At 43.0% G+C, this 26,850-nt stretch overlaps 1 protein-coding gene across 10 annotated transcripts in view; it reads right to left on the bottom strand.

The window, feature by feature from the left end:
• The window catches only part of ICA69 (islet cell autoantigen 1-like protein), a 117,425-nt gene that overhangs the window by 24,879 nt on the left and 65,696 nt on the right, over positions 1-26,850 (bottom strand). For 9 of the 10 annotated variants that reach the window (XR_005110334.2, XR_012888109.1, XM_037426613.2 and 6 more), the window contains 2 exons: positions 23,777-24,051; positions 14,457-14,816 (listed from right to left, as the gene is read on the bottom strand). Coding sequence is in view for 8 of the 10 variants with exons in the window: in XM_037426613.2 (XP_037282510.2) it covers positions 14,457-14,816; positions 23,777-24,051 (635 nt within the window). In the remaining 2 variants the exon portion in view is untranslated. The remainder of the gene's footprint in view (positions 1-14,456; positions 14,817-23,776; positions 24,052-26,850) is intronic. The other variant, XM_037426616.2, reaches the window with a different exon arrangement.

Below are 26,850 nucleotides of genomic sequence, written 5' to 3' on the forward strand. Positions count from 1 at the left end.
TTCGACAGCGCCTTTGAAAATCCATCGTATGCGCATCGCGCTCGCACCGCAACTTCTCCTGCAATCAAGCCTACGTTGCACCGTTGCTACGATCTCGCTCTTTTGCCAACGTCAGTTTACTGCCGTCAGTAGCCAGTGCGACAAAATAGTGCTCTCGCCACAGGTAGTTGTAGTTCCGTTAACAAAAAGGCATATTTGGTGTGTCTTGCTATGACAAATCAGTTCAGATCTATCTCAAGCGCTTACCTCGCGTTATTGCCACGCGCCCGGTAGACTTTGGTCACGATCGTACAGCTAGCAGCGCAACAGAGCACTCTTGGTCAGAAATTGGCGAGCACGCAGTCCTTGGTAAAGGCGACGGAAGCAAGTTAGATAACAAGTATTGCTGTGTAGCTGAAAAATGCCCCAAGTATTCCTATTTCCCTAAATGGCTTGATCGATGAGAAAAGGGGAGAAAATTTTTAAAATAACACTATAAAATCGGCGCCTTACAAGCCAAAACTTATAGTGTGGGAACCTAGATGAATTGTGACCACTTAGGCTGCTTCAATAATAGCTTAGACTTAAGTACACGGGTGTTCACTGCTACACAATCAAACCAGTGGCCTCATGCTCACTAGTCATCATGGCAGGTACGAAAGCTTTTATTTATTTTTGTGTAATAAAGTGCTATGACAAAAAAAATATAAATGGTTTGTTTAATATGTGGATTGAACCCAAGACACCATATTCACAAACTCAACTATTACAGTCTCATGCTCCCTGACAAGTACAGAATGTGAATTTTTTTTTTTTTTTTGTGCGCAATAACTAACTAGAACAACAAGTATAACGTTTGCAACATAAATATATGATCGAGTAAAATATTACTGGTGAAAAAAAAAATTGCATCTCTTCATTATTCGACATTCAATTCGTATTCGAAGCTATGTATTCGTATTTGATTAGTACTTGAAAATTTTGATATTCGCATACCCTTAGTAAAAGGTTTAGGTGTAATAGGTAATCTGACCGGCACTGTACAAGCGCACACATCTTTCTTAATCTACGCATACTCACCATAATAGCATGGTGTGTACATGCAGGTGAGGATAGATGCATGCTAGAGCGTTTTGACCTTGAGAGATTGTGGTTTCGTTCTTAAAATATGAAAGCATCGCGTTTGGTGCAAGATAGTGGAAATGTAGCTAAATTGGTCTTTCGGTGCAGTTTGGCACAATTGGCGCAGCTATCACATCAGTGTGAGTGAGTCGACTCACAAGCCATTTAGCCTAGAATTAGCTTCTTCGTCCATAGTGTCAATGTTCGTTAACCTCAATATCTCACATAATCGGTGCTCTTTTCGGCATCGGTGACATTCGCAACTCAAATGAACATGAGAGGGCGCTGTGGAGTAGCAGCATGGCGGATTCATGGAGGTCACCGCATCCGCTGTCGTTAACACAAATATTGAGTTTTGTGCAGTGTGTTTGCCGTTGATGCTGATTTGTAGAAGGGGAGTGGGTTGTGGACGCAGAGAATCTTATTTCAGTCGGCACCAGCAGTCCCGCAAGCGCGAGCGGCGTTTTTGAAGTGGTCGCGTTGTGTGTGTAATCCACATGACACACCCCGTCTCTGCGAAACTGGTTTACATACTTCGGGCACCACAGCGACATGTAGTCACTGGAAACAATGGTCATATAATAGATTCGAGTTAACAAGTAAACACTAGTGCCTCACCTGGAAAGAAGAAATCTGCTTGGCCATTCTTTATTTTGTTCACGGGCGGCACCATCCTGCCGTGCTCCTATTGTATACAACTGGCACTTGGACTGTTTGGACCTCAGTACGCAGCTTCCCTATATTGCCGCTAGGTGCGGCCTGAACTGCTGGAGTCGCGAATAGTATCTTCGAATAAGAGTTCTAAGTGCTTGAAAACCAGTAAGGTCATTTTTCTTTGAAGCGATGACAACATGAAATATATTTATTAAGAACTTCCCTGGAAGAGTTAGTGAGGGAGGTCAAGGCACACCCCTATGTGATTCAGGTCTCTGATCAGTAAATATTCAAACGGTGTATGAATGACACTGTTTTGGAATACTTGTGAGTAGACATAAGTATAAACGTGAAGCCAGGTAAGGCTGATAGTAATGTTGAGAATGTGTAGACAGGACCTTAGATCAGCAAAACAAAGTGGAACTCACTCCGAATCACTTAAGAAATATGCAGGTTGTTCCACATAACCTGAGCCAAGACTTTGAAAATGAAAAGCACTTCATAGGTGAATTGAATCAGAACATGCTACTCATTCTAGCGTATAGATACTCGCTACTTTTCATTTACCCCTACACCAATTATTATTAATTATCCCACTTTTTTAATTATTGGCTGAAAAGCCAAATATGAGCACTGAGCTGTAGAGCACTTTCAGGAACCACAAACTGAATTATTTCCTCTACCATACATTTCGTGCCAATTTTTTTCCCCGCGTTCTAAAGAATGCCTGCGAAATTGGAAAAGAAGTCAGGTGATGGACCACGAGTGTGCATGCTTTCAAGCATGCCACCAGTGAACGAGGTCGCCTGCCGCACAGCCAGTCTCAAGGCTCACGCTCGCTCCTTCCTTTTACAGCCTAAGCAGCCACCGCAAGCACTATGGAGCTGTTTTTATACAGTGACGACAGTGAGCTCCCCGTGAGCGCATCACGAGCCAACTCGCAAAAACGTGTTTCCCCGCATACTCATTCCATTGTAAATAAGCTGTGGCTGGCCACTTTCTCATGCTAATTACTTCTTCCACACATAGGAAACGGTGAGAGTAGTTGAGGTGCATGTAGGGACAGTGTGGCTTTCTCTGCACTCATGCATTGAGAAAAAGTCTCACTTTTTAAGGCTCAAACACCTTATATTCACTGAATTCAAAAATGCTTGGAGCTTGTATGCATAGATTCATCATTTACGTGCCTGTTCAAAAACCCCAGATGGTTGAAATTCCCAAAACCTTCCACTACGACGTCCTTCATAATCATGCAGTGGTTTTGGGATGATAAACCACATAATTGTGTGGTTCTTGAGTGCTTTCTCGGAACCATCATAAATTCAGTCGCCCTAATGATGAGATTACCAGCCACATTATTGTGGCTGAACACATCAGCGCTGTAAGTGTGCATATAGTGTTTTAATGCCCGGGCTGAAAAGCTGCTCCCGTTTTTCGTATTCCCCATAGGTGCGGCTGGGGGTGCAAAGGAATGCAAGAGCGTGGGTACCTATGCTGCTTACGATTCCCGGCACTAAACTTTGTATTATCTGAATACTAGCCTTATGTTTGTGGGTCTTCTTTCGATCTTGTGTCAAGTCAACAGCCTATTGACTATCTAAGGCATCTTCATGTCATCCTCTCCGAGCGTTTATACACTATGTCGGAGCTGTTTTGTTGGCATTTTCGGGAAAGTGGAGACAGCACGAATGAATGCATAGATTCGGAACATGCGGTATGTACACTAATAAGTACGCACAGCAATGTACACTTCTGAGAACATGTCCTCAGCACCCGTCATACTGCGATAACCTCACCAAAGAGTAGACAGGCCTTAGCTAGTTTATAGGTCACTTTAGCATTGCTTACTCATGAAGCCTGGGATCACCGACCAGTCAAGTCATTTGTGCAAGTAACTTCCTGCCGTACGCACTGCACTTTAATTTACGCATCGCAATGAGTTTCCCAGGCGTGTTTCTTCACGTTCTTGCCTGCCTGCTTTTACAAAGTGACTTTCATGTGTGCTTCATGTGCTGGTGCAGCGTGTGCAGATGCACAGTGCGCTGCTGTGTGTCATTTTGAAAGTCGCAGGCTGAAAAGACTGCCAGCGTGGCATTTAACCAATTCCCTGCTAATGAGCGACTATGGGCAAAGTGGCTGAAAAACATTTCCCGGGAATATCGCATGATTAATGACAAGTTCCCCTCCACCGTCATTTGCAGCAAGCATTTTCTTATGAGTGACTATGTCAACAGATGCAAACTCCTGGTGCGGTGCCAACGGTATATCAAGGATACTTGCCGTACTTTGTGCCCCCAGGGAAGAAACTACGAAAATAATCAACAGCCCAAAACTCTGCTTCTTCAAGCAAGTCGACCAAATGAAAGGCAGAGCCAGAAGATCCTGAGCATGCCGTTCTGGAGTTGCCGGAAATATTCAGTAAACACGCGCAAACAAAGAATGCACAGCAAGTCCTCCGACACACTTCAGTGATGTTTTCTTAAAGAAAAATAGGTTTTCTCAAAGAAAGAATAAGTTTTTTGTCATTTCTTCTGCTGATTTGTGACAGATCATGTGGCCGAGCCTTCTGAATGCGCTGCAAGAAGGTACATGTGTGAAAAAGAGGATATTCATCATTTTACATAAAAAAAAGACATCATGAAAAACAAGTGGTAAGGTGGGGGGTCCCAATCGCAAGTGCAAACAATGGCGTTGCTGTCTTATAATGGCTTACAGTGGCCGTACACACGAGGGTAGGGTTTCCCAATGTTACTAGAATAGAATTAGTTGTCAAACTTTCCCACTCCCGTCGTGCTACGTTGGCACCTTTTCTATGCTTGCTGTCCCATCAGGCTCCAGCCAGCGCGGTATGGTCTCCTCAGCGCACACACGTTTGTTCCCTTGGTAGTGTTAGCTAAACGTGTTGTTTGACACTTATGCCTTCCTGGCCACAAAAATATTATGCTTTATTGCAGTAGCCAAGGGTGACATGCTTAAAGACCCATGTACTGAGCGATGGCAGTGCACGTTAAAGTACATAGCCAAAATTTTCGGGGCCCTCCACTGCAGTATTTATCATAATCATATCATGCGTTTGAGAGGGAAAACCACACATATAATTATCATTAAGAGTGACATACAATAAATTTCTTTCCAGTGCTCATTCCCTTGATTTCAAAGCAGACAAGAACAACTCACTCAGCCGTCATATATCTCGCAGTATAATTCTCTAAACGATGATTCGGGCCGCCCTGCACAGTTTGCGGCAGTCGCTTATTCTAGTGGGTTATAGTGTGCCTGAAAAACGAGTTCTTAAAGTAGGAGGCCAAGTGGAAAAAGCGCATTTTTTCAAAATGTCATTATTCGGTTTCAGGTTATGTTAAATGTGCAATTTATTGCCAATAATTTTGCTGCATAAAGCTTCTGTCTATGCAGTTTTTTTCCAAAGATACAACAAAAATGTTAGACCACCCATCACCTACGAAACCGAAACTGAAAGTGCCAGTTTTGTGTGAATCAGATTAACTTAATATGTAGTATTTTGTTGGATATTTAGCAATCATATGAAGTGCAAACATGTCATAATGCTGAAAAAGCATTGTCAACACATAGTTTTTAATCATAAAAGTCATAAACTTCTCACTAGGTGAACACGTAAAGTGGTACATGTGTTGTTCATTCACAAGGCCATGTATTTGACCCTGTAAATAATCAAATTTGCTATGTTGGGCAATCTGTGTCCAACACATTGGATTGAATCTCCATGCAATAAGTATGTTTGATGCTTAAGAGATGGCGCCATATGGCGCGCACTATGATCATCAGTGGCTGGAACGAGCAGACGACATCATTGCGGCAGTTTTCGGGGGTGTGATATTTTCAATAATGGTAACAGAAGCACATTTGATGTTATTAAGCAAATTGGTATCGATCCTGGCTTATACAATGAAAAAGCGTGCCTCACAAACAAACGATCAGCACCGTAGCGTGAAAGAGCCCCCATCATGTCACTGATGCTGCAAAGCAAGCTTGAAAAAAAAATTTACAAATGCCACTAGTGAAAAGGCCCACAGTAGTAAGGTCCACAATGGAACTGGCTACAAATATGCAGAATTTTAGCCCTCCTGAGTATCTTATGTAAGCACTGTACTTGTTTCAAATATTCTTTGTTGATTTTCTCGAAACTTGTATTTCTGGTATTTTTCCGTACATGAACAGTCTTAACTATTTTGCTAATAAACGTTTTTGAATAAAAATGGCACACCTCTTTATTACTTTAGTAGACGTGCAATGAACCTCACTGAGCAAAATCGTGCCACAAGATTTATTATGGCTGCCTGTTATACAAAGGTTTTCCTATTACTAGTGCATATGTTTTTGGTATTTAATCACTCTATTTTTACTCTTCAATAGATATCATTTATTATGGTTCCTTGCACAGGCCAAAGCTATTTATATGGGCCTAGAAAAAACTAAAATCTTTTAGCGAGCAGAACGTGAGTAGGAGTATTTGTGCAAGGTGTACTTTTAATAAAATTTTTAATTATAAAAATTTACAAAAAGTAGGACTTGCTTTAAAACGCTCACATGTGCCTAAAAAGATGTTTTATAATTGCAGATTAATAGTTTCTAGTGATTATTGCTTTTTTTTTTTACGTCAGTTGGCCTCATACCTTAAAGACATTTGCTCTACAAATAACTTCCCTTGTTTTTGCAGTGAGGGGTTAAAAGGTAGGTTTTGCTGCCTATTTTACCCATACCAAAAAGAAATTTTGGAAATAATTTCCAACCTCTTGGTTTTTCTACGTGTACATACTCAATAATTCCCAGATGTAATAGTTATAATTACCACAGGCCAATCAGGCGGCACGGTTCTGTGTTTGAGCATGCCAGGCAGAATTTGTTTCCGGGTCCCAGGCTATGCTAGCGTGCTTTAAGTGGGTCATACCTTTTAAACGTATATATATATATATATATAGCAAAATATATAATTGTCTGAATTTAGGTGATTGGAATTGCCATTTTAACAATACAAGCTTGTAATTATTGAATTTGTATAAGTTTCACGCAGTTTTCTTGAATAAAACGCGTAGTTGCGGAACGAAAATGCTGAATAGGATGTCAAACTTGTGACACCAAGTGCCCTCAAGGTTGCTGCTAATGAGTAGAAAAACCTGTCATTATGCCGTAATATTATTGGGTGTACGTGCCTGCGGCCAGATTTGCGTACATTCTTAAATGAAAAAGGACAACTTTGGACAGAACAGACTGGATGCTCGGTTAGGTCACGCATGCCATGTGTTGCACGAGAACTTTTAGACAAAAACTCGCTAATAAAAATGAATTCATAAATGTAGCCAGAACACACAAAGCAATATCAATTTCCGGGATATTTTCATGACAACCGTATAAACGGAAAAAACGATCAAAATCCGGGAGACTTGGCAGGTATGCTAAAGAGTTTAAATCTGGAGACCTTGCTGGCCACGTAACGGGCCTGGGCCGCCCCATCCACTGCTGCAGAAAATTTCATCTAGCCATCTAGCACGGCAGCAGCACACATTGCTGCTGCCGTGCGCAACAGCTCCATTATGCTGATACCAGACATCCTCAATCCTAGCCAGTGTAATTTCGCACAAAGAACCTTGAAGTTGTCTCTTTTAGATACCATTGACATATTATTTGCCTGTAAAAGTGCTGTTGAAGACAGGTCTGATTATAGTACCACCGTAAATGGCACACCGCACATTAAAAGACTATTAATATTGGAGACGTGCCTGCCAGACCCAATGAGGGTTCTTGCTGCTCCAATAATGAGCATTGTGGATGTTCACTTGAGCATTGTGCAAGAAGTTAGCTCAGTCAGTCTAAAGTCCCTTGTTAACAAATCCTGGGTCCTTTTCTGTTTTAATTAAAATCCCGTTTGCAAAGTCTGTGCGATTTAGAAAGTCGTGAGGTTCCAATGCTTCGTGCAGCGGCAAGTAGCAGTGATGAAGTTGTCTTTTCTTTCGTACTCTCCACACTGAAAATTTCGAGACACCAGCTTCACCACCCACACTAGGGACACTTGCTTGGGGTCAGCAAAAAACTTGTTGGATATCCGACAGGTTATCACTCAACACTTTCTAGCCCAAAACAATATTTGTGCCTTTTTGTGGTTAATGTCCCATTCTCTTTCAGCATTTCATATGTACGCACAATGGTAATTGAGCTTCGCCACATATCTGGATACCAGTGTTGAAACAGCCTAACTGTCAGCCTTCAGTGTCCATGTGATGCACCTAAGGCCAGAACCATATCCGCTCTTTGCTGATTCGAGAATGGCGTGTCAACTGCTTACACAGATTAAAACAATGCAACGTTGCTCTCCAGAACACGAGGGTTACAAGGTGTCCGAGAAGTGCATGAACAAAGACAGCTCGTCAGGACTGGTTTGCATGAAGCAGACGCTTTCATCATCATCATCAGCTTGACTACGTCCACTGCAGGACAAAGGCCTCTCCCATAATTTGCCAATCGAGCCGGTCGTGTTTTCTGCTGCGATTTTATACCCACAAACTTCCTAATCTCAACTGCCCACCTAACTTTCTGTCTCCCCCCTAACCCGTTTGCCTTCTCTGGGAATCCAGTCAGTTACCCTTAATGACCAGCGGTCATCTTGCCTACGAGCTATGTGTCCGGCCCATGTTCATTTATTCTTAATTTCAACTATGATATCCTTAACCCCATAGTTGAAATCAAGAAGAGAAACCAAGGTCTTCTGATTTGGAGCGATTTTTCAAACAGCGAAATTTTCATTTTGGAGCACTTTGGAGCAGCAAAATTTTCCATTTAGTGAGCAATCTGGAGCAGCAAAATTTTCCATTTTGTGAGCAATCAGGAGAAGCTAACTTCAAATCCTGGAGGAAAAGCAAGTTGCATTTACATTTAAGGACATGAAAAATTATATTGAGGCTTTTCTGAAGAGCTAGAAATATTTAGATACACTGCAAATTTTATGGAGCCAGTCCTCTTAGAAGCACTCCCTATTACAGTTGATTCAAGAATAATAGCATCATGGGATTGAGCATTCTAAAAAACCTTGTTCAGAGATCATTTTCGTAGCAAATAGATGGAATACTGGCTGAATAAAATTGTACTTCATGAAATAACAACATATATATGTATACCTATGTGGTTATCAGCAGATATAGTAGAAAAACGCTGTGACGTACAATGCTAGAGACTCACACAGTCCCAACTTCTTTCTCTAAGATGACTTCAAGAATAAAGAAAGGCTCTTTTTCTTTACGACCAGTTAGACTGCTAAGCATAACATGACGTCATTCAGCTAATCTCAGAAAGCCAACCTCCTCTAGCACTTATCTCTGTGCTGAAACTACACAGATTAACAAATTTCATTTTTATTTTGCAGTGATATTTTATGTGGCAAGGGTATTCTGTCTATACTCCAAAAACCCCCTCCTGTGTCCTCTAGCAAGCAGTGCAAACAGGGTACCTTATGCATATGCCTAAGACAACTTAAAGGTAAGGGCTATATTGTTTATAATGGGATAACAATTATATGGTCATTCTCGACTAGTTTTTGCCGTCACCAGGGGTGTAGCCAGAAGTATAAAAACAAATCGGGGAGGGGATTACACCTTCATCTAAAGGGGGGGCAGGCAAACCATCATTGTGCACTATATATGCCATGGCGAAAAAAATTAGGAGGAGGGGTGGGAACATGTTCCCTATGTGCCCTCCTCCCCCTGTGTACACCACTGGCCGTCATGTTTTGTGTAAAGTACCAATTGATAACATCCCCCCGCCACATTGTGTTTCACACACGAGCCCAGCTATAGCAGAGATAAGAAACCAACTTATCTCCTTTGCACTGAGGGCGGATGCGATAACATCACCCTGCGTGCCAGACTTCACATCAATTGTAACTCAAGCAAAGACAAATGCGCCGCCAGTGTCCAAGGAGCAGGAAAGAGCTAGGAACGCAAGGGGGGCGTTGTTATGAACTTTATCACTGGCCCAGGCGCTGTTTACAGCTGGTGTACCCCTTTACCTTGTACTCTCAACGCCATCGTTGCGCCATTTTGGAGGTCTATTCGTGCCGTTTGTGCTATACAGATAGAATCACACTGGTCTAGAGGAGCGGAGCACATGCCTGTCGACACTGTTGTTGACTGCGGCTTCTATCTCATGTTAGCTACAAGCTTCCGTTGATGCTTACATTATAGCCTAAGAACCTAAAACGCAGTATGACCATGGTTGGTATTATTACGCCGTCTCACTTTACATATTTTTGAAGAAAATGCCAGCTGGAGCGGCCGGCTGGGCGCTCTAGACAAGCCTGATTCCAACTGTACGTGCATTGGCATGCAAGAGATGTCCCGGGGGTCTCTAGTCTCTCAAGTCGCGGATATCAAACACAGCGCATTCAGCAAGCTTTTGTGAGTGGGGCAAGTGCGTGGACCTTGGAAATCGCAACCCCGCCGCTAGCGCTTCTTACAGATGACGTCAAACCTTATTAATGGTATAAAAATACCACAATTTGTTGGTATTGCATTGATTGCTAGGAGCGTAAGTAAAACTAACAAATTGTATCTTTTGGATTTGATATCGCGTAACTCAAGAGAATGCTGGCTAAAGAGATAATAATCAATCCATTTGCTGAAAAGGTTTTCGTGCTACCAGTTATCTAAATGCAAAGTAGAGGTTAGCAGCACAGAAAATTTACGAGCAGTCTCATTATGCCTCTAGACAGCGCGCGCCAGCTACTGCACTGTTCAAGCGACGAAGCAGGCTCCCCTCCCTTCAAAACGAAGCAATGAATGCGATGCCGTGACGTCCATTTTTTTTTTAACCATCAGCTATTGGCCTTGGAAAGCGAGAGGCGGATGTGCAGAAGCACAGATGCTTCACAGTGAGCCTTCCGACAATAGAGCCGCCAGCGATGACCTCCCTACTGAAAGCTGCACATCTTAAAACTGAATGGCATCTGCTCCGACCAGGAGGCATGCTTTTATTAATGTGATGGTATTTAAAAAGAAAGCACGTGAGAATTTTCTAGTCGAACCCTAGCAACCTCGAGTTCGAAAGGGCACATTCTTTTAGGGGCTTATACCACCCCAGTGATTATAAACACAGATGTGCTGGTGGAAGGAATTATGAAAAAGCTCTTCTGTACAATGATCCATGGATAAAGTGTATTAGAAATGTCAACGTGTTCCCATCATTCACATGTTTTTCTGTGGGCGCAAAGCATGAAAAATTAAATCGCGATGTCCAGAAATAGACGTGACATACATTCTGGTGGCACGCATGCAGTTATTAGTGAAAATCCCTTTATTACATGCCGTGCAACAGTTCAAACGAGTCATCAGCAGCGATCCTGAAACGGACTACGTCCGCCGATGAATCCCCGCCACAATTTCGCTCTACTGATTGGACTAGACGTCATAAGCTCTTGCGGAGAGCGCCTTTAGCCGTTAAGCGGACTTGCACAACAGAGTTGCGTCGGCACCAAACACAGTATTGTAAATTTTAGGACGCACGCGCAACCACTGTTTATTCAGCGTAATAAAATAGGTATGTGATTGTGGCTTCGGTGGCCCGGAGAACAAGGTGCACATGTATTGATGCGCCGGCGTGCCTATTGCCAGTGATAGACGCTCCCAAATCCAGCTTTGGTGCAGTATGGCGCAATTTCCATTGATATTGTCAGGATGGCGCAGTAAGTCTGGCACACTTTGGCACAGGAGTGGGATCAACGTTATATAGCATCCACTGTAGATGTCTTCCGGTATATTTAGGGCTCGTTCATGCCCCAATTCCGCAGTGCCTGCATTACTGCCGATATCTCGAATGAATCAAACGCCTCCTCGTAATCTAAGAAAGCTATGTACAGGGGTTGGTTGTATTCCACGCATTTCTCTATTACCTGATTGACAGTATGAATATGGTCTATTGTGGAGCAGCCTGTACGAACTCCTCTTGGTCCTTTCGTTGATTTAACTCTAATGCTGCCTTAATTCTATTAGCCATTATTTTTGTAAATAGTTTGTAGAGAATGGACAGTAAACTAATCAGCCTGTAATTTTTGAAGTCCTTGATGTCTACTTTCTTATGGACTAAGATGATGCTGACGTTCTTCCAAGATTCTGCTACCCTTCTTGTCAAAAGACACTTTGTATATAAGGTGGCCAGTTTTTCAAAATTTCTCCGTCATCTTTCAAAAGGTCCGTTGTTACTTTATCTTCACCAGCAGCTTTCCCTCTTTGCATTCCTTCTAGGGCTTTCCTTACTTCACTGTCATTACTGGTAGGATGCCAAATTTCTCTGGGCTATTGATGCTTCTTACAATATCATCCTGGTTGTTTTGGCTTCTGCACAGCTCTCTGTGGAACTCTTCTGCCGCCTTAACTATCCTATCCATATTGATTATGACATTGCCTTCATTGTCCCTCAATGCATACATCCAAATTTTGCCTATACACAAATTTGCCTTCGCAGCTTTTAGGCTTCTGCAGCTTTTAACAGCCTGGTCAATTCTCTTTATGTTATACAGTCGAATTGCAATATTTCGAACACACTTAATTCGAACTTCCGGTTAATTTGAACTCATGATGAGGTCCCGTCGAAGCTATGTGTATTCCAATGGGCGAAAACACCCAGTAATTCGAACGCCCAAGCACTTCCGATGGTTAATTCGAACATACCGCGCTCCCAAAATACTATCAACACCCCGCCACATCCCGCCGCGGCACCTGCAACACCTCAACGCTGCAAGGAAATGAAAAGGAAGGAAAAAGCTGTGGTGGAATGCTTGCTCTCTCTCAAATGCCGATCTGAAAAGGCTGTGGTGGAATGTTTGCTCTCTCTCAAATGCCGATCAGCAACACGCCCGTGCCATGCTTCTCCTTTTTCCGTCCCTGCCACGTAAAGACCCTCCTCCTTCCAATGCAGCGTGCAAAGAGAGAGGGGAAAAAAAAAGAAAGCCATAGCTGGGTTGAATGATTGTGTGATAGAAGGAAAGGAAAAAAGGCACTATCTTCTGCAGCCCTTGCCCATTGCGGGAGCACAACTCTGGGCCTTGAGGGGAGGAGGCGTCTCTCATGCGCCGGTGCCCCGCTTCCCTCTTTCCCTTCTCTGCCATGTAACCCTTCTCCTTTCAACAACGCGCACGTAGAAAGAGAAAAAAAAAAACTGCCGAGGAGTGTTGGTTTTCTCTGAAATACTGGTCTGCTTCTCTCCACGTTAGATGCTCCTCCTTTCTCGTCACGTGCTGGCCATGCTGCGGCTGCGTAGCGGACAGCGGGAGGCTCTGCTACGTACCACCACCACCACGCAGCAGTCATTGTTGTCGTCATCTTTAGAAAGTGTCGGCGCTGGACATTTTCGCGTGCAACTCCTCTTGCCAGGAAAATGCTGAAGCCGAAGTAGAAATGCATTGCAAGCTGTGTGCGATATTGATTGACTCGCTGTAAGACAAACGTGTGCAGACGCACATCACTGATTACTTCAATTAATAAGCGATGTTTGTGATTTGCGAATAAATGTAAGTGTTTTTCAACTCCCCCCTCGTGTGTTTGCTCAATGCACATGCGCAACTGCATGGAGAGCCCTTCGTATATTTAGCTTTCATTAATTCGAACTTCTTTTCACGGCTTTTCATCATTCTGTCACTTTTCCTCTATCTGCATGAATCAGAATCAAGCTGCTCTTCTTTTTTCCTCGCAGCCGTGAGCGCTTTATCACCACGGTAGCACCCAGCCAGCAACCTACATTTACACCAAAGACGGACGCCCACATGTTGGCCACCTTCGACGCACTCCGTCACTTCCTCATCGCAGCCGCAGGTGACCTCGTTCGCTGGTTGCATGCTTGGCAGCAGCACTTTATCAGTAGGCATGCGGTCCGTCATGTGGCTTCTTTTCAACTTTCGTAGGCTTTCTCAACAACACGGAAAAAATAACAGCATGAGACGTATGATACAGGAAACAACTCAGTTAGTGGTTTCTGAAAGTGCTCTACAGTGCAGTGCTTATATTATTGAAGATTTTAAGTGAATAATTAAACAAATTAGGTATTTAAAATAATTAATTATTGAATTGGGAAGAAATAAAGAATACCCTGAGTATCTATAGACTGGTGCGAGTAGTATGCGACTGGTTCAATTCACCACTGAAGCGCCTTTCACCTCTGATGTAGGAGCCCTAGTATTTTGCGCTATGGACTCATTTCAAACTCACACTCACCCAAATATTCGTGAGTTAAACTCACCCGAACTCTAACTCACAAAAATTTTCTTCCACCAAACTCACGCAGACTTATATTCACCAAAATGTTACTTAACCCGGACTCACTCAGACTCGCGACTCGATCCGAGTCTGAATGAGTCCGAGCGAGTTGACTCATGAGTGAGTTCGCCAACCTATGCACAGAAGTGAGGAAGTTAGCAACAAAAAGTTGAATACGGCAGCTACAAAAGAGCAAAATGTAAAAGCGAGATTAGAGAATATAGTGAGCTACACGGAAGTAAAAAAAATATTCACAAACACTGCGGAAGTCAGCAGAGCAGATAAAATTCCACTCTATCTTTAAATATTCCAATCAATAACATTCCGATCAATTACATCTGCATAATATTTATGCAAACGTGCAAAAAAAACAACTTTGCTTAACACTGCTTCCTCTCTCATAAGCATGAGATGTGCTGAATTGTTTACCCTTGTTTTCAAGCGTTCCAATGCCATCTTCAAGGTCAAGCAGCTGTGAGGGAAGAAACTGTGATGGGACATTGCTGGCTGGGGCTGGTTGCAGCGTGGTGGCTGTTGCAGCTGGAGGGTTGGCCAGGGGCTCAGGCTTGGTGAGTAGCGAGCCACCGAAGGAGAGGCTCTTCTGTGGACTAGGTGGTTGATGGCCAAAGGCCGTCTGCCACTGCTGGGCAAAGCTATCCTCAGGTGCTCCTGCTTCAAAAGCAGCTGGATAGACCGACTCAGACGAGGCCAGGATCTCTGCGAGCAAGGTCATGTCGTCCTTCTCCAAGTCACTGATCTCAGGGTTGTGAGTCAGCAGGTCTTCTCGCCCTGCATGAGTACACACCACTTTCCCATTACATTTCACACTCATATGTAGTTTACTAGCGCAAGGGCCATTTATTGGCCAAAGAATGCCAGAACATAATATTGTATATGAACAATGGTTGTATTAGGTGACTGTATAGTGGTCTAAAATTCCTCGTACCTAAGCCGGGTAAAATCATACATGTAATAAAATAATGAGATCAACGTGAAATGCATGTATTAAAATCATGAGATCGACGTGAAATGCGTGTATATACAATGTATAGCAAGTCAGAAATAAAACTTTGGAGACATCCAGTATGAGCACGGATGACTCTTCGATGCCCTTGAAACTAAGAACCTCGAGGCAAAAGCTGCCTTTATGTTCAACTATCGCAGCAGGAGCAGCCTCTATTAAGAGGCCGTTCAATAGGATTCCTGGGTAAATAATGTGAAAGCTATGCACATCTTTTAAAAATGAAAACAGTGCCTGATACTAAAGAGGGGTTCCCGACCCACAAACATCGATGGATAGAGTGGCATCTGTTGTCGGTAGCACAGTAAAAGGTGTTTGTCTCTTATATCTAGTTTTGTACATTGTATGATAACGTGAAGTACGTTAAGTGGTTCACCACACCTGTCACACATAGGTCGGCTTTCAGCTTTCGTGGGACAGAAGGTATGAATGCGTGTTGTATGTGTGTCTGATCCTTTATCTACTGAGTGACTTCTGTCAGTCGTGACTTCGATACTGATGGTCGCTTTCCAAGTAGGATTTTATAATATGCAGTGGATTTTGTGTTTCACGGTCCCATAACCACTGCCAGTAATCCCTGAGTGTTTTCTTAAGAAGCGGTTTCAGGCACATTGCAGGGATAGCTATGGAGAGGTGTTTTGAAGGGCACATGCCACCAGCTGATCCACCAACACATTTCCGTCAATCTCTCGGTGCCCTGTCACCCAGCATAGCACAATATGTTGATTACATACCTGCCAAGTTCATGGGTTCTGAATCCAGGAGATTTCTGCAATGGGGGGTGGGGGGAATTGCGCTGAATAATTTGTCAGCATTTTTGGGGGGGGCAAAAGAAAAAAAAATACATCGTCGCAAAAACAAAAAGGGGGGGGGGGGGGGGTCTCAATCACAAGCGCCAACATCGACGTTGCGATCTTATATACGCTTTTCCACAGTTAGTTTTCTAAGCAAAAGTAGATGGCGCCACAGCACCAAAGCACCATGGCTTGTTCCTCAGCGGCACGGTCGCAATATGGCGTGTGGCGAACGTTGCCCTGCAGCCTACGGCCAGAAACTGGCGGCACATACTATGCGGGAGTGGGCGAGCATAGCAAGAAAATGTGTCTCGCTATATAAGTGGCTCTTTATTAGAAGATGAAGAAGAGAGGAAAAAGAAGACGCTTCTTTCTGTCTCTCATTTCACAGACACGGCTAAGCACCAACTCATTAGGAGTTAGCAGTTTGAAGGAAACATTGCAGTCTATCAGCTGCCACTGCCACGGCAGAGGCTGTACAACAGGATCCATCACATGGTGCTCAAAGAGTGGGATCCCCATTTCCTCTGCTAGACTTCGTACACGGGTTGAGTAGGGCTTTCTCAGTGCTGAACAGATGTTAAAGAGATGAAAACTCATCCGATCATTTATAACGCTGTTTATGGGACGTTCCCTGCTGGCATCGGCTTTCAAAAAATATACTGAGGATATGTAGGCTCTCTGCAGATGGAGTAACCATTCATTACAATTCCCGCAAAGGCTTTCTACAAGGCTCGTCCTGAAGGCGTCCGTTGAAAACGAATTCCTAGATGGTGGACAAGATCAAGCATTTTTAAAGTGGTTGGTGTTGCTGACTGATATACTACTACAGCCCCACAATCCAGGTGTGTGCGTATGAGGCCTTTGTACAAATTTATAAGACAACCTTTGTCACTATCCCATGCAGTGCATGACAACACCATTAAACATTCATTTTCATGCACTTTTCCTTTAGGTGTTTAATGTGTGACACGAAAGTAAGTTTTGCATTTATTATTATGCCTAGAAATTTGTGCTCCATTTTGACAGGTAGCCTCTGACCACGTAAATCAATGTCAGGATCAGGGTGCAGACTTCTGTTTCTACACAACAGGATTCATGTACTTTTTTGTGGGTTTATGCTGACCCTTTTTCGTTCTGCCTGCTTGGCCACCTTGTTCAAACCAAGTTGAACTTGGCATTTGCAGATTGCAAGATTACAGGATTTGAGCCACAGCTGAATATCATCCACATAGACAGAGTAGAACATGGTGCGTGGGATGCACACACGAAGGAAACTTATTTTTCTCAAGAAGAGTGTGCAGCTGAGGGCAACACCTTGTGGTACTCTAGTTTCTTGGACAAACACTCGTGATAACACGTTTCCCACTCGCACATGGAAAGTGCGACCGGACAAGTAATTTTTGACGATGGTCCCAGTACACCTAAATGCCCAGTACACCTAAATCTGCCCAGTACACCTAAATGTGAAAGGTCTCTCAGTATTCAAAAGCGCCAAGTCGTATCGTAGGCCACGTCAAGGAATACTGAGAGAAGGAATTGTTTATGAAGAAACACTTCACATATTTCTGTCTCAATTCATATTAAGTGGACCGATGTGCATTGACCCTCTCGGAATACACACTGGCACAGGTCAAGTATTTTGTTGGTTTCAAGAAAGTAAATAAGCCGGCGGTTTATCATCTTTTCTAAAGGCTGGTGCATACCGGCGACTAGCAGCGGTCGCGTCACCATTTGCGACTGGTCGCAAACAGTCGCAAACGGTCACAAACGGTCGCAAAGCGACTGCTTTGGCTAGTCGCTGCCTGACCGATTTTCCAGTCGCGCGACTGCGGTCACAAAGCTGCTGGAACCAATCAGCGATGCTCAATTTTCGTTGTTTGTTTTTTCATTGTGCTGGCGAGAACGGATAAAAACAAGAAATGCGGCGCTCTCGGTTTGCTCCGCTCACTCAGCTGGCGGCGATCAATTGACCGGTGCCGGTCTCCAGAGTTCTCACTGATAACGAGATCCGGACGTGACTCTCCGCTATTGCGACTTTTGGTCGCTCGCATGCAGCCTCTGTCGCTGTGAACATCAGTCACTTTTTGGTCGCCAGTTGCAAATGACCGCGCGACCGCTGCTAGTCGCCGGTGTGCACCAGCCTTAAAAGTTTGCACAGGCAGCTTGTTAATGCAATGGGCTTGTAACTTGTGATTGAGAATGGGCCCTTTGCCTTGTTTTAAAATAGGAACTACAATAGCCTCTTTCCATGACGTAGAAACCTAGCTAGTGTACAATATGACATTGTACATATAGGGAAGGCAGTGTTCTTTGTGTTTCAAGAGGTAAATTTTTCAGAATTTCATATACTATGCAGTCGAAACCTAGGGCAGGTTTGTTGCAACAGTTTAGTGATGCCTGAAACTAAGCCAAGCAAAAAGGCTCATTGTATTCCTCATATTCTCTGCACTTCCGTTCCAGTTTTTGACTAATTTCGTCTTATACTTTTGAAAGCTTTCTGAGTAATGTCACGACCTGAACACATGTTTAAAGTGAGCATCGAGGAAATTCACTTGGTCCTCCAAGGTTTCACTCTGGGTGTCTACCAAGGGCACCGAATAAGCTTGTTCACCACTTACTTTTTTTACGCCAATCCAGACTTTTGTCTCATATTTATAGGCGTTCACACCTGATATGAACTTTTGCCAGCTGGCCCTTCTAGCCTGCCGGCGGGTTCTCCTTCCTTGTGATTTGACCTGCTTGAAATTCATTAGATTTGCTGCACTGGGGGAATTAGGCAGAAGACCTCACGCTTTATTTTGTTTCTTTCGGGTTTCGCGGCATTCGTCGTTCCACCAGGAAACGCGACGTATACTGATGGCACTAGTTTCTCGTATAAATTTTGTGGTTTCATTGATGATAAAAGCAGTAAAGTACTCCACAGCAGCATCAATACTAAAACAAGACAGGTCCGCCAAAGAGATCTTGACAGCCTTGTGAAAATCTTCCCAGTTGGCTTTGTCAAGCTTCATCCGGGGAGCCTGGGGCGGAGATTCATTTTGTGTTTGTGTTACAATAAATATTAGAAAGTGATCACTACTATATAGGTTTTCAACCACTTCCCAGTTAAAATCAAGTAAAATGAATGGGGAGATGATGCTAGGATTGATGAAGGAGTACGCAAAAGTATGGGACCGGTGCACCCATATATCCTAACTTCCGCACAGCCGGACATCCTCTACATTGAACGCTGCGCGGCGTTGAAGCCCAGAAAGTGCATTTTTCCTAGCGAATATTGATCAATTTTAGGCCACGTTCTAGCAAGTTCTGATCCTTTTTTTGTGCACAAGCGAGGAAAAAACAACGTTCTTTCATCGCGCCGATCTGGTTCGTTACGCGGCACTTGTGAGTACATCTGTACGTTGGATGCGCAATCTGCAGGTCTTAGTGCACGGGATTAGTGTTTTCCAAAAGACCGATTGCCTAGAGCACCAAAATGAGAATGTGAAGTGAATCAGAGATCTCAGTGCAATGGTCGCAGTCCCTTCCTTGTTTGTTAGCGCACAATGACATGCGAGCCTGAAAAGCATGGCCTTCTAGATGTGGAACCTTGTGACATATTTTTAGTCTTTTCGGTTTTAGAACGTGTGTCTCGGAGGCTATGCTTTTTTTATCTTTTCGCATCAAAGCCGCCGAAAGCAGAGGCTGCCAGCTACAAAGCCACAATGACATCAATATCGCCAACATGTCGACAGTGGGAACTCTTGACAAACTCAGCGTTGTGTCTTTTGTGTATTGCGACTTCTCACCTCGTTCCTGATAAATCCTCATTTGGGAGTTGAACTGAACGTTCACCCGTATGTAGCGATAAAAATTATGACTTGTGCTTGGAGCGACGTCAAGTAAAACACTGTCTTAAACGTTTTTTTGCGGGCCAGGTGACGACTTCGGGTGCATCATGACCGCTGACAACAATACGGTGCCTCAGTGGATTCTGCAACTTATCAGCGTTTCCGGGCACCATCTCGGACAGTAAGCGACTTCATCGGTACAGATGACGGCGTTGCTCTTTTGACTGTATCAATGTAAAATTTTGGCCACCGATGCCGCGGTAGTGTAGCTGTGCAGTTATGAATGTGCCAACGTTTTTGCTGCCGCCACTAACCAACCTTCTGCTGCATTACAAAGCTTGCATCGGTGTTCTGCGTCAATCAACGTCATGGCCGAAGAAGTTAAGTTCACTTTTTCGAAAAACTTCAATGAATTAAGGATGACTGGAACTTGAGGGTTTGCAAGAAGCAAGACAAGTTTACGGACTATTTTCATGCGAAATAAAGTGTGGCAACCGGCAGTTCGCACCTTGTTTTTCATTATACTGTGAGCGAATCATTATGTTAGCTCTTGAAGATTTTTGAGGCCTGAAATGCTTAAACTTAGGCCTTGAATACACATATATTGCATTTAGATTTCTCGATATATCAAACTATTTTGCAATCCTCTTCGAGTTAGATATATCCAGGATCAACTGTAGTATTTTCTCCATCTTGAAAGTGTGTGTGTACTGCGTGTCTTGGAAGAAAAAAGTGGCTTATTTCTAAGAGCCTTTGTCAAGCCCTCTGATTGGCATTTTGTCTTTTTTGGAGCGGTCGAGAGGCTCTCGCCAATTCTTTGGCGCAGTCTTCGCCGTTGGTCCAGTGATGTCCATCGCCTCTGAAGAGGTGAAAGACAGTCGTGTACGTAGGATAGGCTTCGTCATGATGGACGCAGCCTTTGTCCCCACCGGGCCAGAGGCTTTAGTTTGTGCACTGCCCTGGCTGCTGCCAGGGTTCACAGGGGCCTTTGGTGGGGTGGTGTTCAGAGAGCGCGAAGCAGCCAGGGCTGCGCCACCTGTGGGGTCTGGTGGTGGTTGCCTCAGCACGCCAGGCATTGTCCAGGGCTTCCCAGAAAGCCGTAGTGGTGCTGGCCCTCCTTGCACCACTTCGGCAAATGACTTCTGTAGGAAAGTGTGCGTTGCACGCTATCGGGCTTCCCTGAAACTAATGTTTCAGGGAAGTGTGCTGCATTGTGTGCGTGTGCCTGACAGGCATGAGTGCATTCAACTTCTTAATTAAGTGGCTAGTTTATCATGTCATCATTTTAGCGGGTTTGTTATGAACTCACTTCGTATGCGCAGCCTTTCTCAAAATATGTGCAGCCATTCCATAAATAACAAACTCTATTCATGGGCCAGTTGCACACTTCCTGGAGCGAAACAATGATTTGGCCGAGTTGGTTCATAACTAACTGGGGAAAAATAGTTTCAAGTTGAGCGAATGTCCAGTGTTTCGTGTCTTCTTTGTCCCTGTCCTTTAGCACAACTTTTCCTTAGCGAGCCTGGTATCCCAAAAGTGAGGAGGTAGTAAAGCACATTTCTTCGCAATTGAAGTGGCTTTAGAGCACTTCACTTCTTTGGAGAACTCTGTATGGCGAACCAATGACTGATACGACCATCCACACAGCGACTTCAAAACTTTTAACAAAGCTTTTCGTGTAATTTCCCTACCCTATACTATTGGAAAGCTTTTAAAAAATACTTAAGCAAATTACTTTTTTTGAGATTATTGTATTCTACTACTTACTCATCTATTTCACTTCATAAGTTAGAAACTCTGACTTTATGCATCGGCACAAGAATTTATTTTTGTTGTGAAATTTAAGACTGAGTAAATGGGACATATCCCAGACGGCAGTGCCCACAGAAGGGCCACTGCAAGGTTTTAATGTGAGAGTGTTAAAGAGCTTGTTTCGTTAAAAATTCCGGTGTTGTCCGCATAAGCATCGTTGGTCGTGAGCAAAAAATCAGCACTGTTTTTGAGCAAAATTTCAAGTTCGGTGCAAATAAAGAAATAATTAAAAATCTACGGTTCAGGTGGGAATCAAATACAGAACTTCTGTGCATCAAGCAGGTATTCTACCAGTCACACCAGCACTTGAAATTACACTAAAAAAAACACTATAGGGCGATTCCACGTAAAATTGAACAAAGCATGGCGATCCTTTAAATTTATTTCAAATTTTTATATATTGTTACCTGATGAGTTGAAAGAAAAATATGGGTGTCCTCATGCAGTTGACAGCTAATTTAGTGCTGCTTGCCTTTCAAAAAACAGAAGCTTAGGCTTGCATTCCATACTTCGCAGGCAGGAAGTCCGATCTATTGCCTATTCTTGCACAAGGGCATTTTTTGATGGGCTATAATCGCAAGTAAAACCATAACATGCAACATGTGTTTATTGATTGTGAAAGCTGATGTGCAATAGAATAAGAAGGGAAAGTTTGAGAAATATCAGAAATGTTTTTTTTTATCATTATTAGAAGTTTCCCTTGCATGCCATTTTCTAAAAATTAGTGCAATTATATCTTTTTATTCAAAAGTGTTAATAATATAAGCTTTGGCAGTTTTATAAGTAAGCATGCTGAGAAAGTAGTGCAGAATTTTCGCCACTCTGTCAGAAGCCCTTTTTAAAATAAAGGCCTGCAAACTAGTTAAAAAAACGTTTTTGGGTCTATCTTGAGATTTTTGAATAAAAATATCTGAACCACCCAAAGAGCTAAAAATAACTGAACGCAAGCACAAATAAGCATGTATTTTGGTAAAGAAATTTTAGTTACGTAGCTTTAATATATTTAGTGTAATTGATCACCAAAGTCGGTAAAAACAGCAGAGCAGATGAGCGTGGCACTCCACCTCTTTGTCATTACTGATTCACTGTGCTTCAACAAATTTTTTTCAGGCAAACCCAACTGTGGATATCTTCTTTCCACTCCTCAGGCAACAACATATAAAATTTTGAAACATTTATGAGGTCGACCGACCGTGCTTTGTTCGATCTTACGTGGAATCACCCCATATGAATGTTATGTAATGCTGGGAGTGTTATTAACACTTGTGAGTGATATTGCGTGTCAGAAGCGTAGAAGCGCACCAGGCATCCAAGCAGGAGTCACTTGTGCAACAAGTGGTTGATTTAAAGGCCCACCAATTACAATGCACACATGCATAATTAATTTTCATTATCAACAACAGCATCAACAATGTGTGCAGCTGTAAGGGTGTGCGTGCTGCCTTATGAACAAGTAGTTGGTGCCTTTCCAGCCCGCAAAAGCAAGAATTATGCCTCAAGAAGCAGCGAAAGGCGGCCTAGTTGGTACATAACTAAAAACTTGAAAAAAAAAAAACAGCGCTAAGACAGAATGGTTCCTTTGTACCATCTTAACATCCTGTCTTTTTTTTTAACTTTTGAAAAACTATGTCATAGTGCACACTTCGCAACTGCATTTGTAGTAGGCATTAAAGGATAGTTTGAAATGGCCAATTTACAGGCACACAGAATTCCTTTCTTTGCAGCATGATTTTGGTGTTCACCAAGAAGTGAATCAAAGCTTGCAATTGGCAAAGCCGTGCGAATAGGGTATGACTACGCTATTGAATTCCACTCTTGAAGCCAAAGCTCAAGCATTCTTCAAGTTTTTTTTTTTTAACATCGTTAGAAAACTCTGTTAACCTGTAGTGAAGGATGGTTTGAACATGCAAGGTGAATATTATTGTGTTACATGCAGAAGAAAATTTACAATTTTATACTAAAACCTGGCAAATTTCATTTCATGGTGAACTGGCGTGCGAACTGAAGGCAACGTCGCCACTACCCTCGGTTTTGTGTCCTCCCAGCTCACTAAGCCTTTTCTCTAAGTAAGAGTGTCTTTTTTGGTATTGCAGAAACTCAAAGTATTTTTTTCTGGAGGGCCCTGTACGAAGTCGCACCAGGCCCTCCAGCTCACTCTCAGAAAGAAATGCCGGCCATATTGTTTTTGTAAAGGAGTTGCAAAAACGGCAGTCAGGTGCCATGCAGACAGCCAGAAAGAAGAAAGGAAAGAAAAGAGAGGCCAGCAAGTAGTTCAGCCTAAGTGCTCACAGAGAGGCAACTTGCCAGCGTCGCACAGCGCAGCGGAGGCAAAGTGAGGCCGTTCTTCTGACGAGGACTCATCCAGGCTGAGCAGGGGCACATCATCGAGGCTGCTCTGCGACTTGGAATCGGCGTCCAGTCGAGACCCCTCGTTACTGGCTATACTACCAAGGCCTGCCACACCATCATGCCGAGGTTTCTCTTTCTTCTTGCGCTTTTTATCTTTGGCTCGTGCGTCCCGCTTGCTGTCATCGTCGTGGTACTCCGACTCAAAGAACAGCATCCTGTAGCATGTGCAAACCACGAATGTTTGTACAGAGTATAAAGAAGAAAACAGAATTGAATAATCTACCAGAGTATTTTATTTAGAACACTTGTACTAAAAAACTAACAATTAACATTAATTTCTCTGGCATTTGTTCAGACCCAAAATAATCTAATAATGCTGCACTTATCAGCTATCAATGTGCTAATTGAGTTGTTGTTGAAGTTATGTTTATCATAACATCAAGACAAGTGACGTGGTTCGTAAGTATTACAGGAGGAGGACCCAAAGTAAACACTGTCATGGGGACCTCCTGGCGATATTGTATTGATTGAATACAAGCCAGGTAAATAGAGAGGAAAGGAAAAGCATATTGGGAAAAAAAGTAAACAATTTGAAAGCATGAAATTAAACAACAGTGAAATTAAACAAAAGCAAAAGAATAATACATATTAAAACAAATCAACACAAACTATAAGTTGACAAGGCATAAAACAATTCACACAGCACAAGAGACAGTAAAAGCATAATTGCTATAAAAAATTGATGAAAACTAATGAAAATGAAAGAAAACCATATATACCTTAAGAAAGCGACATAGGAATTATCACGAAATGTTACAAAGATGATGAAATAAATGTTCTTCTTTTAATTTGAACTTTAGGTGATGTTACATTGTGGTAGCATTTAATGAACATAGGTAGCAAGTTCAATAAAAGGTAAATAGCAGAAAAAAGGGTTGCCATTTTACCATAGTTTGAGTGAACCACCGGCAACAGTAAGCTATGTTGTAAGGAGAACCTGGTCAAATTTGTATTTATTAGATAACGGTATGGGATACTTTTTCATTCAATGTCATGCTGACACATGCAATATATGAGCATACCTAGTTGCAGGGATATGGAATGATGCATGGGGAGAATACCGAGATTAAAATAGATGGGTGTAGCGGAGTCTCTCCAGTGACTAAAGGTAATAATTCTTATAGATTTTTTTCTGTAAATGAGCAATCTTGGACAAATTAATTCTATAAGTATTTCCCCAGGATGAAGAACAGCATGTTAGGTAACTATGAATGAAGGCGAAATATAATGAATGAGGTGTGCGGAAAGTATGTGTGCACATTTAATTCAGAACACATTTACCTAAAGAAATTTTGGACAAAACAGCGGCAATGTGCTTATCAAACTTTAGGTGAGAATCAATGGTAACACTAAAAAATGTGGCTGCTTCGGTGGGATGAATAACATATGCATCTACATATTGTTAGGTGTGGCACGAATCGCATAGCTTTACATAAGGAGTAAAATAGCATGAATTTAGTTTTAGGTTGGTATATTAGGATCATAGGAGAACCAGTGCAAAAGACCAGGACAGAAAAGGTACACATACAACCACACGTTGCGCTAACTGGCAACTGAAGCTTATTGCGGCGAAAAACGTAAATAAATACATATCCGCGTATCAGCCATTGTCCAAGAAATAAAGAACAGAAAGAAAAAGAGACAAAGATGGAAAAAAAGATATCAAATGCACATAGATGCAAAACACTTTGAGCACACGACACCAATGATAGGCAGGATATTCCAGCAGAAAGATGCACAACTTCATTGTCAGTTAATAAAACACAGGAAGTGCTTACACATCTATCTTTTCACATGGCAATATTGTGGGCCTCAATTATTTATTGCGTTAGTTGATTTCAGTTGACATCTAATACTTCACATTTGCCAAATTCAAGATTGCAGCTGCACCGTTTGCAATGAATAGCCCTTTTTACGCCATACTGGTGTTCCCGAAGCCTCCCATTGGTAAATCTGGAGCAGCTGCTTCACGAGATCCACTCCATGGAGTCCCATGCCTTGAAACAGTGCCAACTATGGGCGCGTCACTGGACGCGGTCGCGTTAGTTGCACCTCGCGTCGGAGCTTACGTTTTGCCAGCGTAGCGGCGCTGTGCCCAGCGTGCCTACTCAAGCAAGAAGCGAGACGCACGCATCGCATTACATTCTGACCCCGCCATTTGCTCCCGAGGGAGGACGTGTGTTTCATTGGCAGATTTCCTTCTGTTTCTTTGCACCAGAGTGAAGTGCTCTAGCGCTGAGTTCGTCAGCCACTCCGAATCTGCCAAGCGATGACACCGATAGTCACAGCACAGTGTCGCACTACATGAAGCGAGAATACTCTGCGCATTTGACTTCCCAATATTTATTTTCAGGCAACAGAAAAACATGTGTAGTTTGTTCTCTGTGTAGTTCCTGTTCTCCCGACTGCAGTGGTGGGAATGCCTTGCAGTAACTTGAAGCAGCCACTAGAGCAGGTAAAATCTACTTTTGGGGCAGCTACCTCTGTGTTTTGAGCATGCATAGGCTTTCCATGACACACACAGAGCAAGAACATTTTTTAGCTTTAATTCAGTTTAACGTTCCCTCAGTTTACATAATAATTTACAGTTAAACCCCTGTATAAGAAGCATGCTCCGGCCCCGCCGCAGTGGTCTAGTGGCTAAGGTACTGAGCTGCTGACCCGCAGGTCACGAGTTTAAATCTTGGCTGCGGCGGCTGTATTTCCAATGTAGGCGGGAATGTTGTAGGGCGGTGTGCTCAGATTTGGATGCACGTTAAGGAACGCCTGGTGGTCTAAATTTCCAGAGCCCTCCCCTACAGCGTCTCTCATAATCATGTAATGGTTTTGGGATGCTAAACCCCACATCAATCAAGAGGCATGCTCCGGGCAGCAATTCTTGTCTTTTATATGAGATGTCTTTTATAAGCAGAGTACCTGGTATGCATTTTCTTATCAACCCATATTTTACTGTA

The sequence above is a fragment of the Rhipicephalus microplus genome, chromosome X (assembly GCF_043290135.1).
Source record: "Rhipicephalus microplus isolate Deutch F79 chromosome X, USDA_Rmic, whole genome shotgun sequence".
NCBI lineage: Eukaryota > Metazoa > Arthropoda > Arachnida > Ixodida > Ixodidae > Rhipicephalus > Rhipicephalus microplus.